This window comes from Lutra lutra, chromosome 1 (assembly GCF_902655055.1).
Source record: "Lutra lutra chromosome 1, mLutLut1.2, whole genome shotgun sequence".
Classification (NCBI taxonomy): Eukaryota; Metazoa; Chordata; class Mammalia; order Carnivora; family Mustelidae; genus Lutra; species Lutra lutra.
This window is the reverse complement of record NC_062278.1, coordinates 63,173,479-63,191,889: the sequence shown is the minus strand read 5'-3', so window position 1 is coordinate 63,191,889 and position 18,411 is coordinate 63,173,479. Positions and strand designations below refer to the sequence as shown.

Sequence of the window (18,411 nt, the reverse complement as noted above, 5' to 3'; positions counted from 1 at the left end):
GGAAGAGGTAGTCTATTACAGGAAAAGTGTGAAAAGTTGTGGTGAACCAATGTCCACTACTAAATGATGTGAGAAAGTGGTCCATGGATGAATGCTATAGTTAGGAGAAACCAGTTTTTTTTGTTTTTTGTTTTTTTTTTTAATAAATATATAATTTATTTTTATCCCCAGGGATACAGGTCTGTGAATCGCCAGGTTTACACACTTCACAGGAGAAACCAGTTTTAAAAGTGAGAAGATCAAAAAGTATGTGCTAAATTCGGGGAGCAAATAAAAGACTTAAGTAAATTTTGTGGTTCCCATGTTGAGAGAGATTACTCATTTGCTATTTACTGAGTTTCTATGCAATGCCCTCTTGTCTTAAGAGCTGAAGACAGAAACAAAACAGTGGAAGTTCTTAACTTCATGAAGCTTACATTGTAATGATGGAAAACAGGTGAATAATAAATTGAGTAAAGGATATCGTATTTATTATTATTGATTGATTGATTTTAGAGAAAGAAAGCGCTGAACCTGAGTGGTGGAGGGGTGGGGAGGGGCAGAGGTAAAGGGCAGAGAGAGAGAATCTTAAGCAGGTTCCGCATCCAGCATGGAGCCCAACATGGCACTCCATCTTACAACCCTGAGATCATAACCTGAGCTGAAATCAAGAGTCCTACGCTTAACAGACTGAGTCATCCAGGCACCCCAAGGAAACAGTATTTTAAATGGAGACAAGACTTGTCCCCACCCGAAATACTTTCACAAGAAAGGGTAATAGAAAATATTGAGTGAGCTGGGCATGCAAGGCTTTGGTGAGAAGATGCTGTTTGAGAAAAGACCTGAAAGTGGTATCTAGGGAAAGGACATTCCCAGCAGAAGAGGACAGCAAGTGCAAAGGCAATGATGCAGTAATGGAGGGCCAAGATGCAAAGTCAGGTGTGGAACAAGCAGGGACAGGGGAGAGACTGTAGCCGGAACCTCTCAGCCATCCATTATGTAGTGACTGAATTGCAACTTGTAAGATTGACAGGGCCATTGCTGCTCCAAGTTCATCCCTGGGTGTGATATGTGAGTGTGCTGAATTCTTAAAGTAGTACTTCTTCCTCTTCTTAGACAAGAGCTTTAGTTGTAACTTGGAGTTCCCGTGGGAAGTTTACAAAACTAAAAGAAGGGAAAGGGAGGTAGAGACTGACAGGCAAGAATCAAAGTCCACTTCTTCATTTATTCATTCACCCATTTGCGTGTTCTTGAAGCATTTACTTGATATCCACTTGCTATTTTCAGACACACTGGTAACCAGAGTATAAAACTGAGTAGAACAAAAATCCCACACCTAAGTGGTCTACGGTCTGGCAGGAGTCGTCTACACAGACAGGGTGGGCTACCTTGGCAGGGGGTGGGGGAGGAAAGCAGGATTCATTGGCCCAGGCTGATGTCAGAAAGTCAGCAAGGGCAGCTCTGCAGAGCACTTTTGTTGATCTCCTGTGTGAAGGCGGGAGCCGCCTACCCTCCGGGGCTGGAGGTGTGGTTTTCTCTGGCTGCTGCTAGGCACTCCCCCTCACTCACTGAACCCCCCAGCATCTCCAGGCTTTTCCCTGCCTCCACTTACTCAAGGTAGAGGGGAAGGGCTCCAGAGGGTGGGAAAACAAGGACAGAGAGACACAATATTTCTCCTTTTGTTTCTATCCTGCATCTTCTTTTTCCAACATGGTGGAAAAGAAGTTTTTTTTTAAGATTTTTTAAAAAATTTATTTGATAGAGAGAGAGAGAGAGAGGTCACAAGTAGGCAGAGCGAGAGGGGGAAGCAGGCTCCCTGCTGAGCAGAGAGCCCTATGCGGGGCTCGATTCCAGGACCCTGAGATCATGACCTGAGCCCAAGGCAGAGGCTCAACCCACTTTGGGCCACCCAGGTGCCCCAAAAAGAAATTTTTAAAAAGCAGTGGTCTCCCTCCCATGCTTTAAAAAAATCCAAACAAGAGAGATACCTTCTTTTTTTTAATCCCTCAGTATAACGTGAAATATTCCTCTTTTTATCTACAGTTTAAACATACATTTGCACTCATGGTAAGTTAATAAACGATCATTTAGTTCTCACAACACTTAGTACCCATTAGCTCCAGGTTCTAAGAGGCCCTGTTGGATCAGCTTCTCTGCCAACACCAGATTTGAACCGACCAAGTCTAGTTTCAAGGCCCAGCGCTTCCAAGGCAGTAAGGGATGGTGAAAGCCCGGCCAGCATGGCAAACTGGTGGTTTGGCAGGTCAGTGTTCTTCTCCTGTACTTTTTTAAAGTTTATTTCCATAGTATTTAGGTAGGGCATAAATTCTTCATTTTGCCACAGCCCCGACCAGCTTTAGACCACTTTATATTGCCTATGTCCTCGTGTTTCACCCTCTCTACTTTCTCTTGAGAGCGAGGAAACATCGTAAAGTAATTCTATTAACTTCTTAGGAATATTAGACCTTTAATTCTGAAGTCTTCATGGGCTCACCCACTCTCAAGCCTTACAGTCCCTGTGTGTCCCTAACAGCCCACAGAGTCACAGCTGCCAGTCAGCAGGAAGTGTCTATTTAGAAAATGACAATTCCAGCATTCCCTTTGGGAGCCTCAAGTCCAGGATCAGGGTGAGGCAAGTGAGGTGCTTCCCCCAAGGGTGAACTCTGAGGTCACATCAAAAAAAAAAAGTCCATAATTAAGATAAATCATATTTTAATGCAATATTTGAAAACTCAAAATGAATGCAATGATAAATGCATTAGGGATAAACAAAATATCAAAATTTCAAATAAAGACAGGTTTCTGTTTGTATGCTCGCAACCCTGTATTATTGCAGGAGGACATCAGTTCTTTTCAATTAGCCCTCGTTCCTTGGCCTGACAAGAGAAAGCAGCCCATGGTCACGTGCAGGTGGCTTAATGAAGGTTGACAATGGTGTGCCAACAGATTGTGCAACCAATGTGAGACTTTGTATAGAGTCATGTCCTTGATTGTAGAGATTTATTAGCCTTCGCCCTTGGTTCAAAAATATAGAGGGTGCCTGGGTGGCTCAGTCATTAAGTGTCTGCCTTCGGCTCAGGTCATGATCCCAGAATCCTGGGATCGAACCTCACGTCAGGCTTCCTGCTCAGGGGGAAGCCTGCTTCTCCTCCCCCTGCTTGTGTTTCTTCTCTCACTCTCTCGGTCAAATAAATAAATAAAATCTTAAAAAATATATAGGATAATGTTCTAATAAGTGTATATGTATAGAGTTGCACATTTTCCCCTTTACCTCAGGCATCCATAAAGCACTGGGAAGCAGCAGTGGGAACCAGGGGTTTTAAAGTCCTCTGTCAGTCATTTAGCAATCTGTCTGAAAATGTCTGTCTTGTGTGGAGTACGGAGTTTACAAAATATGTGCAGCATGAGCCTATTTTAAATAAATATATACATATATGTATCTATATAGAGAGAGATAAATTGATACGTGGATAGAAAGGGAAGAAGGCAGATAAGCAGGCAGACAGATTATATAAAGCTATATCTCTAAATGTTAAAATGCTCAGTTGTGGGTAGAAAACTGGGGAGTATTTTTATCTTCCTTTTCTTTTTAATATTTTTTACCTCTCTACAATGAAACAGTATTATTTGGGTAATTAAACAATAAAATTATTTTAAGATTCTTTCGACAACCCCGTGTGCTTTCACAGTCTGATCACATGTGATACAATGTTAACCAGAAATGTTTTTCTTGGTATGGAAGCATCTCACCTCAACAAAAAGGTACTTATGAAGGTACCATCTGCAACACTAAATATGCTGTAATTACCCACAGTGACCCATACCTGTAAAATAACAAATCAAGTAATCAATCCGCTGGAAAATGTACACTCAAAATATGTTTGCCGCCTTAGTAGAATTCTCCAAGAGCATTTAGTAGCTCATCATCCTCATAGCTATACTCTTGCCTTCATTGCTGATGACGGTGAATATTTTTCCAGGAAAACAGGACAAAATTGCAATTATGTCAGAGTAAATATGTGACTGAAAGAGGTGGTGGGTGTGGATGCAGGCCTTACCGACATGATAGGCAGGCATGAGTTTTAATCCCCTAGGAAAAAAGTTTAGGTGAAGGTGTTTTTTGGTGGGGAGGTTGTTTTGTTTCATGTTTTTGAAATAAAGAAAGCCCACATTTCTAATGCTTATTAGCTAACATTTAGCTAGAAGGGTCACCAATCATTAAATTATTTTTATAGGCAGCTTAGCTGTGTTTCCATGACAACAGACAATGTATGGAAAGGTTAAAAAAAAAAACGTTAATGGGATTTGTGGTGATCTCAATAATACTCTATGGAAATCATTCATTAATCTGATTTTCCTATTTCTCAGGCTTCCATGCCAACTGTAGAACTGGATTTTCTGGGGCTGGCTGATGTTGGAAATGACACATTTTTGAGAGCTCCAAAGTGTCTTTTTTTTCTTAGAAGTTGAGACAGAGAGTTTAAGAATCCCTCCTGATCTCTCTATGAGCTGAATGTGGGCTGGGACCACTGTAAAAGACCCCCAGAACACCTAATACTGACCAAGGAAAGTGAGGGTCTGGTCAGAGCAGCAGGCACAAGTTTATCTCATAATTTGCTCATAATTAAATATTATATGAGGAAAAGAGATACCAGCCTGCTTTCCAAATTCCTGAACTAAGTCATGAATGGATGATAGAGGAGAAAGATTGAATGGTGGGCAAAGTGTGAGTAGAATCGTAGGAATTGTATTACATCATGACTGAACATTTTAGACCCAAATAATACAGCTCAGTCAAAAGATTACTTCATGTAGACACAGCCATAGTTTTGCTATCAGTAGAATATTGGGAATAGTGCCCACAATATGGTTTTATTACTATCTGAAAGATTCACCTGTTGATGTTGAGGCTTTTCTACTTGTCTTCAACCTACTTTTAATTTTTAAAAAAGATTTATTTATTTTAGAGATAGAAAGAGCACACAAGCTGGGGGAGGGGCAGAGGGAGAGAGAGTCTCCAGTAGACTTCCAGCTGAGTATGGAGCCCAACTCAATGTTCAATCTCAAGACCCTGAGATAATGACCTGAGCCAAAATCAAGAGCCAGACACTTAAGTGACCAAGCCACCCAGGTGTCCCTAACTTTCTTTTAACAAAAATATGAGAACAAATCTATACCTTTATTAATTTACTTTTCAGTAAGTTTAAATCCTTGAGAGGTACAACATCACACAGATTCTGTGGCCAATGGCTTTGGCAGGAAGGTTGTTTTGGAATTTGGCATGAACCATGCCACTCTTTCCATGAGCACAAGTTACTTTTCCCCAGATTACTCTGGTTTTGTTTATTTTGCCACCAGGAGTCACTGTGCTGTTCTTTGCTTTGTACACATAAGCACATCTCTTGCCTAGATAGAATTTGGTTCCATCGAGTATAATCACCTTCAATTTTAAGATGAGTTGTGTGCTCCCTCTGGTTCCAGAGACCCCACTTATAGCCAACAAAAATGTCCTTGGACCGGACTTCCAGACATATTTGCTTTTTTAGGAGTCCTGTTCCCTGCAGGCTTCCACAGGTTGCAAGATGGGGGAAAGAGAAAGGCCAGCCTAGTTTTAATTTTTATTTAAGTACTCCTTTAAGTACTCCAGATGTAGATGTTTTAGAATCAACAAATTATGTTGCTTTCTGACCTGAGTTTAGAATCTGTTTATTTCTGTATCTTGGTCTATACTAGCCAGTATCACCCTGACTTTGTATGCGTTATGTATAAGTTTGAGTTGCATTGTTTTTGTGTCAGTGTGAGGACTGCAATTATCCCTGGTATATCCTTTAGGATTATTACAAGCTTCTCTGATGTATCCTCCCCCACCTTGAAAATTCTACTAAGGAACCAAGAGTTTATAAAGCAAAAAATAGATATTCACATGTGAAAAAACAAAATCCCAACTCTGACACAACCAGTAAGATCACCAGTGTATATTAGTATAGACTTAAAATGCAGGGTGACCATGGATTCAGGGGAAGAATTTTAGAATTATACTTTGAAAAGGAAGTTGAACCATGGCTAAGTCACAAGGATGTTACTTTTAAGTATAGATTTGGGGAAGAACGGAAAGCATTTATCCTACCAAAACAACTTGAAGGTAAAAGAGAATGCCTCGATAATATACTGCCAATATGACTCCAACACATGGATGACCTTCTCCAACACCTTATAATCTCACACCTGTTGAGACCTTAATGAGATTATGATTGAGTCCCAGATCTTTGCTCCAAAGTCTTCTGTGGAAATCACACCAACTCAGAATGAAGTAAAAAAAGCTCTTAAATTGTTAGGATATGTTACTGATGCTTTTTTACCTTTTTCTGTGTGGCTGCTTCTCCCAGTGAAAATTTCCTTCAGTATCGGTGATCCTTGATCCAGTGAGGACTCAACCCTTATGTGACATCAGTTTTCTTTAAATTAAGTAGGTTCCAGCTCCACACAGAGCTGAGTAAAGTTACCAGGGTATAGGTTGTTCCTCCTAAAATCACTTATTTCCATGCTCTCCATTATCGTGAAAGATTTTCTTTTCCTTGACAGGGATTTCTATGTGTAGATAAGTATAGGAAGCTGAAGGGAGTCCACTGGCCAATGCCTGTCTATGAGGGGACTCAGAGTCAAGGTCAGGTAGGACTTGTTAGGAATTTGCTCTGGGATTGATTTAGGAAATTTAGAGGGGAAAAAGAACAGCAACAGACACTTCAAGATTTAGGAACATTGCTGTTTCTCATGGGAACTGTTTACCTTCTGATAGAGAGTGCTTAGAAAATGGGAACTAGAAGGAAATTTGGAAAGGATGTATGTGCTAAATGTGTACCTTTTCTTTATATAGTATCACCACTGCAGGAACAATGATTATAAATGATCGAGAATATGGCAGCTGCCTTGGGAGGAGATAAGTCCAACAGAAGTATTAACTTATTAAAGCTGAAAAAGATACAATGTGCTATGTCAATACTTGGATTAAAATAACTCATCTAAACAAAAGTCAGGAGTTTTCTAAGAGTTATATCTTTCTCTATAATCTTCAACTTAGCAAAACCTAGAATAACCTTTTACTGGATACTTCTCCAGAGTCATGAAAATACTCTAAGGTGATTTGAGTAGAAGCAAACCTTAGTGCCTGTTATGGGATGAATTGTGCCCCTCCTCTCCCAATGCACATGTGACCTTATTTGGAGATGGGGTCTTGACAGGGGTTAATAAAGTTAATAAAGTTAAGATGAGGTCATTAGGGTGGGCCCTAATCCAATAGGGCTGGTGTCCTTAAAAGAGGGTAATGTGCCCATAAAGATACCCATTAGTGATGCGAAGAGACATTGGAAGAAGATGGCCATGTATACGTTGAGGAGAGAGGCCTGAAACATCCTTCCCTCCTTACCCTCAGAAGGAACCCATCCTGCCAAGACCTTGATTTTGAACTTCCAGTCTCCAAACTGTGAGAAAATAAATTTATGTTGATTAGGCTACCCAGGCTGGGATACTTTGTTATAGTGCCCTAGCAAACTAACACAGCCCCCAACAATCCCATCAAGGACCAAAGCGATTGGTCCTGACCAGAGTCTAAGGTTTCGTCCATCTTTTCCTTATCAGGGTCATTGATGTCAGACTGGGAGGCCAGAAAGAAGATGAAATGTGAGGCACCAATATGTCAAACCAACTAATGAGAAGGTGGAACAGAAACACAGAGCCACTGGAGTTTGCTTACTCTCATGATTTATTAATATTCAGATTGAAAAAGGAGCCTTAGAGCCGCAAGTTACGCTAATTGGCACATTTGTTTTATTTATTTATTTGTTTATTTATTTATTTTCAAAACAAACTGGGTTTTTGATTTTTTTCCTTTTTGTTCATTCCATCACATTTAAAGGAGGAAAAGAAAAATGGTTTTGAATTCACTCGATATTTTGGACTCCTCAGATGAACGGAACATTGCACACACACTTGGAACAGAGAGAGATAGAGAGGAAAGTGGACTCCCACAGGGCCACACGCACCAGATCAAAAAACTTGGATACAGTGCAAGAATTTCCCAAAATGATTGGATCATCATTACCAAAAACTCGCCATAACAACACCAAGAAACAAAAAATGTTTAAGCCACACTGTTTGACTTGGGATCTTTCCTGCTTTTTTTTTTTTTTTTAAATGTTTGCCACACAGAGAGAAAGAGGGCTAGCGGGTAGGAGAGGACAGACTCACGGATGTGAGCAGGATAGGAAGGGAAACTTCAGAGTGGAGTTGAGAAGAGGGTGGGGAGAGACAGGGCTCAGGAGAGGGGAGGGTGGGGACGTGGAAAGCCATTTCTTAAAGTTCAGGCATGTTCTTGGTCCGCCTCACGTTCTTCTCCTTTACCCTCATCCTGCCGGGCACTTTCCTTAGGTTTGGTTTCATCTACAGCTTCTGAGGAAGAAAACAAGGTGGGGAGGGGGAAGAGGGGGTTAGTATTTTGTCTCATCTGTTCATATGATAATGCAATGCATTTCTTCTTTTCATACCATTTCATAAGAGATTTAAGATAAAAAGAGATTTTGCTACCCCAGTAATATAATGTCCAAGTCCAGCAGATGGTACCTCCAGGAGGCTATTCAGTGACTAGTGTGGATGAGCTCAGGAACAAAGTTATGTATTGGGGGAAGGAGCCACTGAACAGAAATTCCCGTGGTCTTTAATCTCTCAGCCTTGCAATCAAGATATCCTTATGTAGGCTCTTCGAATAAGGAATCAACAACAATCTTGTATCTCTTCTCCATCAATGTCAGGCTAATAGTGACAGAGTTTTTGTGGATCACTGACAGCCATCCCAACTCTCTCGCCTCTTATTTGTGGTGTTATAAAGGATGGGAAGTAAAATACTTGAATTTCCAGATCCCCCTGAAGCTAGGGTGTCCATGTAACACAGTGATGGCCAATTATATAGAGACAGAAATCCTTAGGGAGGATCCCAGAGGATGTGGTTACCCTTTATTTTCTGCTCTTCCTGATGACACAAATATTGAGCAGCACCAGGTAGTGTGGCAGCTATCTCATAATCATGAAGACAAAAACTATACACTAAGGATGATGGGGCAGAAAGATGGGGGAAAAAACTGTCACTGAGTGACCTATCACTCCTACACATCTTTTCCTCAGACTTATTATTATTATTATTATTGAGAAAAATAGCTAACCTCTAAACTAAGCCATAGTAGTTTCTAGTTTCTTACAGTAAAGAACATTCCAACTGAATATACTTATCCATAAGGTAAGGTGTTTGCTTTGCTTAGCAAGGAAGCCTGTGTCTTTTTGAAGGATAATTTTTCCTCAGAAAATAAGCAAATTTTGGGGGCGCTTGGATGGCTCAGTAGGTTAAGCCTCTGCATTCAACTCAGGTCTGATCTCAGGGTCCTGGGATCAAGCCCCGTATTGGGCTTTCTACTCAGCTGCGATCCTGCTTCTGCCTCTCTCTCTGCCTGCCTCTCTGCCTTCTTGTGATCTCTGTCAAATAAATAAATAAAATCTTAAAAAAAAAAAAGAAGAAGCAAATTTTCTAACTCTTCTGCCTGGTTTCCTGATAAAGTCAGTCAACTGATTTCATATTACAGTCACTTTACTAATACGCCAGCTAGTAAGAAGAGAATTCCTTTGCTTCATAATCACCTGTGTTAGCAACCTAAATTCCCTGTGTTGGGTGTCCTTTAGACTACCCCCAGTCTCAATAATTTGATAGAAGGACTCACAAGATTCAGTATATAGTCCTATTCATGGTTATAACTTACTACAGTAAAGGATATAAAACAAAATCAGCAAAGGGAAAAGTTGCATGGGGTGAAGTTTTGAGAAAACTATGCACAAGCTTCTAAGAGTCCTTTCCCTATGGAGTAATCCAGGATGTGCTTAATTCCTCCAGCAATGAACTGTGACATGTATGAAATGTCATCCACTAGGGAAGCTCTCCTGAGCTTTATACTGAGTTCTTACAGGAGGCTGGTCATGTGGGTACCCTCTACCTAGCATGTACCAAATCCAGACTCCCAGAAGGAAAACAAATGTCCAGCATAAACTGCACTGTTTGCAAAAAGAGTTAGGCACAGTAAAGACTCTTAGGGAATGGTGAGAACTCTCTCAAAATCCGAGTTGCTAGATGCCGACCAAGGATCAACTTCACAAGCAGCCTTACTAAAAACTGAGAAACGTTGAGATTAGAGAAATTGGAGTCTTATAGGAGAACCTTAGAAGAGTTCATATAAATGTACGTCTCTTTCCAATCATTCAGCTATATATTTGTATTTAGATAAAGCTCAACGTCCACATCCAAATAAGACCGCCACTGGAAATACGCTTTTGGAACTCATTCTTTGCAACAAGCATCTAACAATATTCTTTTAAATCCTTCAGTAGCAGAAAATGTTTCCCTCCTTGAAAATAGATTTGATTTTTAGAATCAAATGAGGCTGGTCTGTTAAATAAGGTAGCAGCTATGATGGATTATTTTAATGTTACAATGACTCATTTTTTTAAAGATTTATTTATTTATTTGAGAGAGAAAAAATGCAATTGAGGGGTAGGAGCAGAGGGAGAGGGAGACAAGCAGACTCCCCACTGAGTGGGGAGCCCAAAGTGGGGCTCAATCCCAGGACTCTAAAATTATGACCTGAGTCGAAATCAAGAGAATGACGCTTAACTGACTGAGTCACTCAGGCGCCCCTATAATGACTCATTTTTTAACCAAAGTTTTTAAGTCTGATTTATTTTGGGGATTTGTCGTTGACCATAAGTTATTTCCAAAATGTAATTATTACAGTTTTAAGTCTACCTACCATTACTCATAAAGATATTTTAAGGCTATAACCTTCTAAGTTGAACATTATCAGCATACCAATCATATTTTCCAGGAAAATTTTTGTATGAAGACTAACTCAGTTCTGATCTTCGTAATACTCTATGTACCAGCATTGTTTCCCATGGATTACAGAACTTTGGTGCACTAATGAATCAGCTGATTTTCTGCTAGAAGAAAGTTTTCAGGTTTATTTCAATGAGGTTCATTTATAGCAATTTGGAATTGTTTTAGAGAATTTACTTTGTTCCCTGGCGCTGCCCACAGCTTTGGATACCACAGGTATGCCCAAAGTGGCTCATTATCCTTACCACGCAGAGAACAATGTTTTTAATGCCCTCTTCCAACCTCAGAAGACACAGAATATTGATTTAAAGTGGCTAGAAGCATATAGAAGGTTCAGTTGTATGAAGAAGACAAGACTTTAAGCCTTTCTTTCTAAAATAAAAACTTGGAGCTATGAGGTCATTTTGAGTGAGATTTAAAAACTTGAGAGGAAAGGTAGAAGCAGGAGAGGGAAGGTGAGAAGTACTGTTTGTAGAATAAGGAAACAACATTCCAAAAGGGAAAACAAAAGAACAAAGATTCAAGGAATCCTGAGAAGCAGCCACACTTTCTGTCCTCTGTTGGAGTGGAATCAGGTGAAATCCTCCTCAATTCCCATACTTTGTCCTGTCACCCTTTGCCCTGGCCTGGGAGAGAGGGTAAAAGTGGCATCCATCTGTTTATGGTGACAGCAAGGGCTGTTGTCCACCCGCTACTAAAAGAGCTTCAATATCTACATGTTCTTTCTTCCCAAATCTTCAAAGTATTTGAAATATAATTATTTATTCATTTACTTGTTCAGTAAGTTGTTTTTGAACACCTGCAATGTATCATACATTCTTCTAGATGTTGAGAAGAAGAGGTGAAAAAAATAGCAAATACTCTTGCTCTCACTTAAACCTTTCAACAATACACCTTTAACAATTAAATCCATAATCATAGAGCTGGCAGGGAGAGGGGCCTCAAAGAACATCTAGTCACTACACACAACTCTTCAAGGCTAACAACAATATCATTTTGCTCAACTTTGAACTCCCCTGTGTCTAGCACAGAACCTAGTGCAGAAAGGGCTCTCAGTAAACATTTTTTGAATGACAGAATGAATGAACATCCTCATTTTATAGGTGAGGAAACAGAAGTCCAGGTATTTCCCTATGACCACAATTCTATGATTTTCTCATAGCCTACCCAGGACTAAAGCCTAGAAGTTCTACTAATCTTGGTGTCTCCATTATATCAGGTGGCCAAACTTGACAGAGGAGGTCAAGATCAAATCAGTTTTATCAATTCAGCATTAGAAACGAGTAACTAGGGTCCACAGGCTTTTAGTGACCTATGAAATTTCTGAGATTAAAAACGAATTATTGGCTCCAAAATTTAAAATAAAAACCATAAAATTAAAACTGATGAAGTTCAATTATTTGACTACAAAAGGGAACATGTCAGTCAGTTAGCTGGAACTTAATTTAACTGAATACATACAATCATATATACATTATATTTTATATGAGATGAGAGGGTTTTTTAAATTTTTATTTACTTGATATTACTGAATAATGAAAAAAGTGGTCATCTTTGTGTTAGAAGGGATGACTGACTGGTAGAAATAAAATGTGTCAAGTCAGTGGATTCAGAGAAATGTATATAGGCCAGAAGGAAATTATGAGGAGAAAAATATGGAGGAAGGAAACAATCTAAACTAAGAATCTTCTACAACCACAAAAGTAAGGCAAGCTAAGAACTCATAATAATATTTTTTAGGACCCACACAAAAACAGAAACAAACAAACCAAAATAAACCTATACCCAAATAAAGGAAATGGTAATCAGATGTGGAGAACAGGCCTGCTCTAGCTAGATTCAGTTTATGGGAGACTGTGTATGAGACTGTATATGATTTTAACTTTGGACAAAAGGGAAGTTATTGGAAACAGAATCCGAGCTATGCATAAATGGGTCCATTTGAGCCTGAATGTCAGGAGAACTTCTGGATATTGTGAACTTGTTCCTTCTCCTTCTGATACCAACTCTAAACAAGTCACTGTAGTTAATAAATCATGTTGACCATATACATGTATATCTATAGTTTCTTACATGTTCTATTCAACAGCCTCACTGCCTGGAAAGAAATGCAAATTATGACTTTGCTGACCCATTGTATCAAGTGTTTAGCTGTAGCTAACATAGTTGAGCTCTTACTATATGCTCACTCAAAGCAGTTCTGTAGGTAGTTGTGTCATGTCATTGAATCACTGCAGTTCTTTAATCATCCCATTTTACAGCTGGGGAAGCTGAGGTACTGGGAAATGAAGCAGCTTACCGAAGGGTGGACTATTTGTCAATGGCAAGCAGTAAATTTCAAACTAGGACAGAGACATCTAGGCAGCTTCTATTTTAGATTGCCTCCACCACCCTTATCTTTGCCCAAAAGGATGGGTGGGCTCAGAGTGGAAACTAGAGCGGGGGGTCCACGGGTACCTACGCCTGCAGCCTACAAAGTCCAAAAACTGGCCTTAATAAAAGCAGCTCAGAATGCAGGGAAGAATCTTGATTAGTCTTGAACAATATGAAATCTGGTCTTGGCACTCTCTGGCACTAATTACATAATTGTAAACGCTAGAGATGAGTTAATATGTAATCTTTAGTATTTTGTGCAAAAACTTTGATCACCATGGTGAATGTCAGAGACAGATGAATGGCTGAGGCCAGCTGGTCACTCCAATTATCATGATCCAATTAGGGTAAATAATCACATTTCCCATCTAGAGGATCAACCTCCCTCTGAGACAGTTACTGCTTGAGAAGAGGCTGCGAGATTGTACCCAGTGACACAGAACAAGCAAGTGGAAGTAAATGGGCCTGGGGCTAGCAAACAAGGAAAGCTTGAGTTGTTCACATGATCGTTGAAATCCAGAGAGTTAAAGGATAGAAGATGGTTTCTCTCTTTTGGGTTGGCTCTGAAGAGCATTTTTGCTCATATTAAACATGGAAACCTAATACTATGGTTAAGACATTACAGGAAAAACAAGATTAAAGGAATTACAGGTCATTCACAGGAATCACAGGCATTTCAGGTGACCAGTAACTTATTCTCATTAACAGCCATGACTATTTTCTACCAAACGATGGCTTCTTCCCCCAAATCAGTCCTCACCGAGGGAAATCAACCCCATAAATTCAGTTTTATAATAAGGCAGAATGCATCCCCCCCAAAACAAACAAAAAAAACCCCAAACCAAAAACTGATGATGCATTTTAGCAGTCTGGTCTAAAGGGGGAAAAAGTTGTTTTAAAAAAAAAATGAAATTAGAGGGGCACCTGAGTGGCTCAGTGGGTTAAGCCACTGCCTTCGGCTCAGGTCATGATCTCAGGGTCCTGGGATCGAGTCCCGCATCGGGCTCTCTGCTCAGCGGAGAACCTGCTTCCTCCTCTCTCTCTCTCTCTCTCTCTCTGCCTGCCTCTCTGCCTACTTGTGATCTCTCTCTGTGAAATAAATAAATAAAATCTTTAAAAAAAAATTAAAAAAATAAAAAAATAAAAAAATAAAAAAAAGAAATTAGAAAATTTTTTATAATTATTAAATATATTAACTATTTAAATGATCAAAAATTACATGTAGTCAATTTGAACAGATGACATTCGCATCTGGTAAAGAACTGTAACCTTCTCTGGCATTGCCATTTTAGCCTTGACAAAACCATTACTCTTTTTTTTTTTAAGATTTTATTTACTTATTTGACAGAGAGATCACAAGCAGGCAGAGCAGCAGGCAGAGAAAGAGGGGGAAGCAGGTTCCCTACTGAGCAGAGAGCCCAATGCAGGGCCCGATCCCAGGACCCTGAGATCATGACCTGAGTTGAAGGCAGAGGTTTAACCCACTGAGCCACCCAGGCACCCCCAAACCGTTACTTTTCAGACCCAAAGACCTCTTAGAAATGATATGTTCATTAGGGAGCTCCATAAATATCACCATGTCTGTTTTAAGAGGAAAATTACATCATGGACAGTAGAGTCATGTATTCTTAATGTTCTAGAGTTGGAGACACTAAAAAAGGGAAGAAAAAAATGTTTTCATTCATTCATTTATTTGGTGAAAGGTCCCAAGCCTCACTATGTGTCACACACCATTCCACGTGTTGCAAATACAGCAGTGGCGCTACAGCAATGAAAACACCAAGTAAGAATCTCTACCTTCCTGAGATTCATATGCTAGTAATCACTAGCATATTTCCATGACAGTAATTACTCTCATGTGTATCATTTGTTGCAGAAGGAATGGTAAAGGAGAAAGTTGTAACTGGACAAGAAGAACTCAGCCCAAAGGGGCATCATTTCTCTTGGATTTGCGAAGTTGAGCATCTTTAATAAGTCACCTAAGTTTCAAAATATGGAAAACCCTGACAGTTTTCACATTCTTGATCTGTAACCACCATTCCTGGGAAATATCAAGACCACATTAAAACAGCAAGAAAGAGGGAAGTCATTTCTGTATGCGCTTAAAACAGTGTGGTGGTGGGCTAAAAGAGTAAGGGAGACCCACGTGGATGATGTCACAGTACTCCTTGAAAGACACATGCCAAACTGGTTTTCTGATCTTTATCAAAATCCAGTCTAGAAGACACTCTTGACTTTAGCAGCCCATTCATTCCTCGAAAGGGTGAGAGTAGCACGTCTGCATTCTGTTGGTGAGCAAACAGCAGGAGCATATGCAGCAGCCTCTGCTCATGTGCTCAGACGGGCGGCCGGCTGCAGGCTGTAGAGTTGCTAGAGGGATGGCGGTGTTCCCAGCTGCCATCGCCTACCCTCAGCTCTAATGGCCCTGTTTACTGGCTCGGCTCCAGGCCCCTCCACAGCCCTACATTACTGAAATTAGGTTGAGTGGATTTCCGAGTAAAACATTATCTCTTGGGACCTGCCCAGCTCTCCCCAGCCTTGTCAACATTGATTAAATAGAAGCTGCTATCATCCTGGGGCCATGCCCACAATTACTCTACCAATCACACTGGGCTGCCGTGTTTGCTTTCCCTTTTTATTTTCACTTTTCTTGAATATTAAACATTATCACCTCAAAGGCTCAAAGGAAAGTAATTAAAAAAAACATTCTGTAGCTAACTTGCATACATCCCTTTGTCGCTCACATGGTCTTGCTAAGAGCAAGAGCTACGGACCAGATGTCAATCTGGAGCCTGGGATCGAGGCTTTGGATGGTCACTGGCATCCACATTTTGAACAACTTTTTTAAAACTATATTTCACAGTTTAAATTCCTTTCAAAGCACGGAGCCAGTATACACCATTGTCAGCAGAATGGTGCAAATATTACCTATGCCCCCACCTCTTGTTTTTTCACACTTTATGAAAAAAAGGATAGTCCTTTTGCTTATAACACTATACACTTTAGAGTTTCAAAGAATAACAAACAAAAATTTGGGACGCCTGGGTGGCTCAGTTGGTTGGGCAGCTGCCTTCAGCTCAGGTCATGATCCCAGCGTCCTGGGATCGAGTCCCACATCGGGCTCCTTGCTCATCAGGGAGCCTGCTTCTCCCTCTGCCTCTGCCTGCCGTTCTGTCTGCCTGTGCTCGCTCTCTCTCCCTCTCTCTCTCTGACAAGTAAATAAATAAAAATCTTTAAAAAAAAACAAAAAACAAAAACAAACAAACAAACAAAAATTTAACCAAGGAGAAAACTCAAAGGCAGCATGGTGGTGGGGTCCCAGTGATACCTGACACATACATACACATGTTTACGTGTCTCAAAAGTTTAGGCTTAGGACGAGGCTGATTTGTATTCCAACCTTGACTTTGCACCAAAAAGCCATAGGATCTCAGAGAAGTTACTTTTTCTCTCTTTGCCTCAGTTCCCTAATCTATAAAAAATACAAATAATATTGGCTCCCCCACCTTATTGCAGGTTGTTTAGAAGTTGATAGAAAGCATTTGAGAAGGCTTTATAAAATTTAAAGGGTAAAATGCAGTCTGTTGAGACTTTAATCCAAGCTGTGAGATTCGGGTGAAAAACACCCATCAAGTTTAACATTCTCATGCCAGGAGGAGGGAAAAATTTCCCAAAAGGATAAAAAACTTCTTTCCCAGAAAAAAGATTAAGAAAATTCTCCCCTAGAATGTTCCTGTAGTCTATAACTCTGATCAGAAAATAAGGATACAAGTGACTGATTATTTAAATAGCTCTTTAGTTATAGAGGTTGGGAAAGAATCTAAGACATTTAACATTTGGAGCAAAAGTTATTTTTTTAGCCTGCCTTCCTTTCCTTTTCCTTCCTTCCTTCCTTCCTTTCTTCCTTCTTTCCTTCCTTCCTTCCTTCCTTTCTTCCTTCCTTCCTTCCTTCTCTCCTTCCCTTCCATCCCTCTTTCCTAAAAGAAAAACGACCCAGAAACTTTTTTGAAAAAATTTAAAACAAAAATCAAAGAACATACAAGTTGACTGGCCTTGAAAACTTTTTAAACATTTTCTCTATAAAATGTCTGCCAAACAATCAAAATGAGTGCTCTATCTTCTTCCCCCATTGGGAACACGCAGAAAGATTTTTTTTTTTTTTAATTGTAATTTATGTGGCTCGCATAGTTGCCCTTAGTCATTTCTGGGACAAGATGGAATAAATATATAAAATTAAACAGTGTTAACATTGTTTCTTACTGTTTTCACAATGAATGAGTCAACTTTTAAGGGTTAAAAATGAAAACAAAAATTGAGGGGATTTTCACTCTAGCATAACCATCAGGTAGATTCACCCCTTCATTCTTCCCCTTAGCTAAACTATGTGCTGAGCTGGCAGTTGAATCTGGAGATCCAGTGAGACACTCTTTTCTGTTAGACCATTAGTCTGAGGGGGGAGTAGAAGATGGGGAGTCAGCACAAACAATGATGGCTCCTATGACACTGAGAAATTTGGAGAAGGGCCATGTTAGGGATGGAAAAGTGGATGTTGTGCTATTGAGTGTTCCTATTAGTGATGATCAGAAACAGGTTAGCCTAGAAACTGAGTTTGTTTTTTCTCTTCTGTAAAATTGTATATTTTTTAAGTAGTTCAAAATTCCATCTGATAAGAGTTCAACTCTGTACTGCCCCTTTTCACTTCACAGTATCCCAGGTGAGGAGCATCCTAGCTGGGAGAAAGGCTTAGGTGTGTGTCTCTAGCCTTTACAAATTCAATTGTCTTAGAAGCCAGGCAGATAACATTAATGTGAAAAATCTGGCCGCTGGTAAAACCAGTGGTGGTCAAAAGGCATACAAAATTTTTAAGACACTCTCACTGGAAAAATAAAAGGAGGCAGGGTATCTAGAGTAAGACTTTTTAATTGTACTAAGAAGATATATTTGTGGACTCTGATTTCAAAATCAAAGAGGTTCCTTTTAATCAGAATAAAAGTTGTATTTGTCTTCAAGAACCAACTTTAAATCAGGAATACTGAAGAATAATGCCTCTTCCATTTTGCTAATCTTAAATTACAGTTTTCGACTTACAATGGGGTCGTATCCCCAGAACCCCATTGTAATTTGAGAGTATC

At 39.8% G+C, this 18,411-nt stretch overlaps 1 protein-coding gene and 1 pseudogene across 1 annotated transcript in view; both read right to left on the bottom strand.

The window, feature by feature from the left end:
• Positions 1–5,182: 5,182 nt before the first annotated feature.
• On the bottom strand, positions 5,183–8,091 carry LOC125097097 (60S ribosomal protein L35a-like; annotated as a pseudogene).
• Positions 7,721–18,411, bottom strand: part of GAP43 (growth associated protein 43) — a 67,444-nt gene continuing 56,753 nt past the window's right edge. The window contains 1 exon segment of the mRNA XM_047724447.1: positions 7,721–8,424. Coding sequence (XP_047580403.1) covers positions 8,336–8,424 — 89 coding nt within the window. The 3' untranslated portion in view covers positions 7,721–8,335.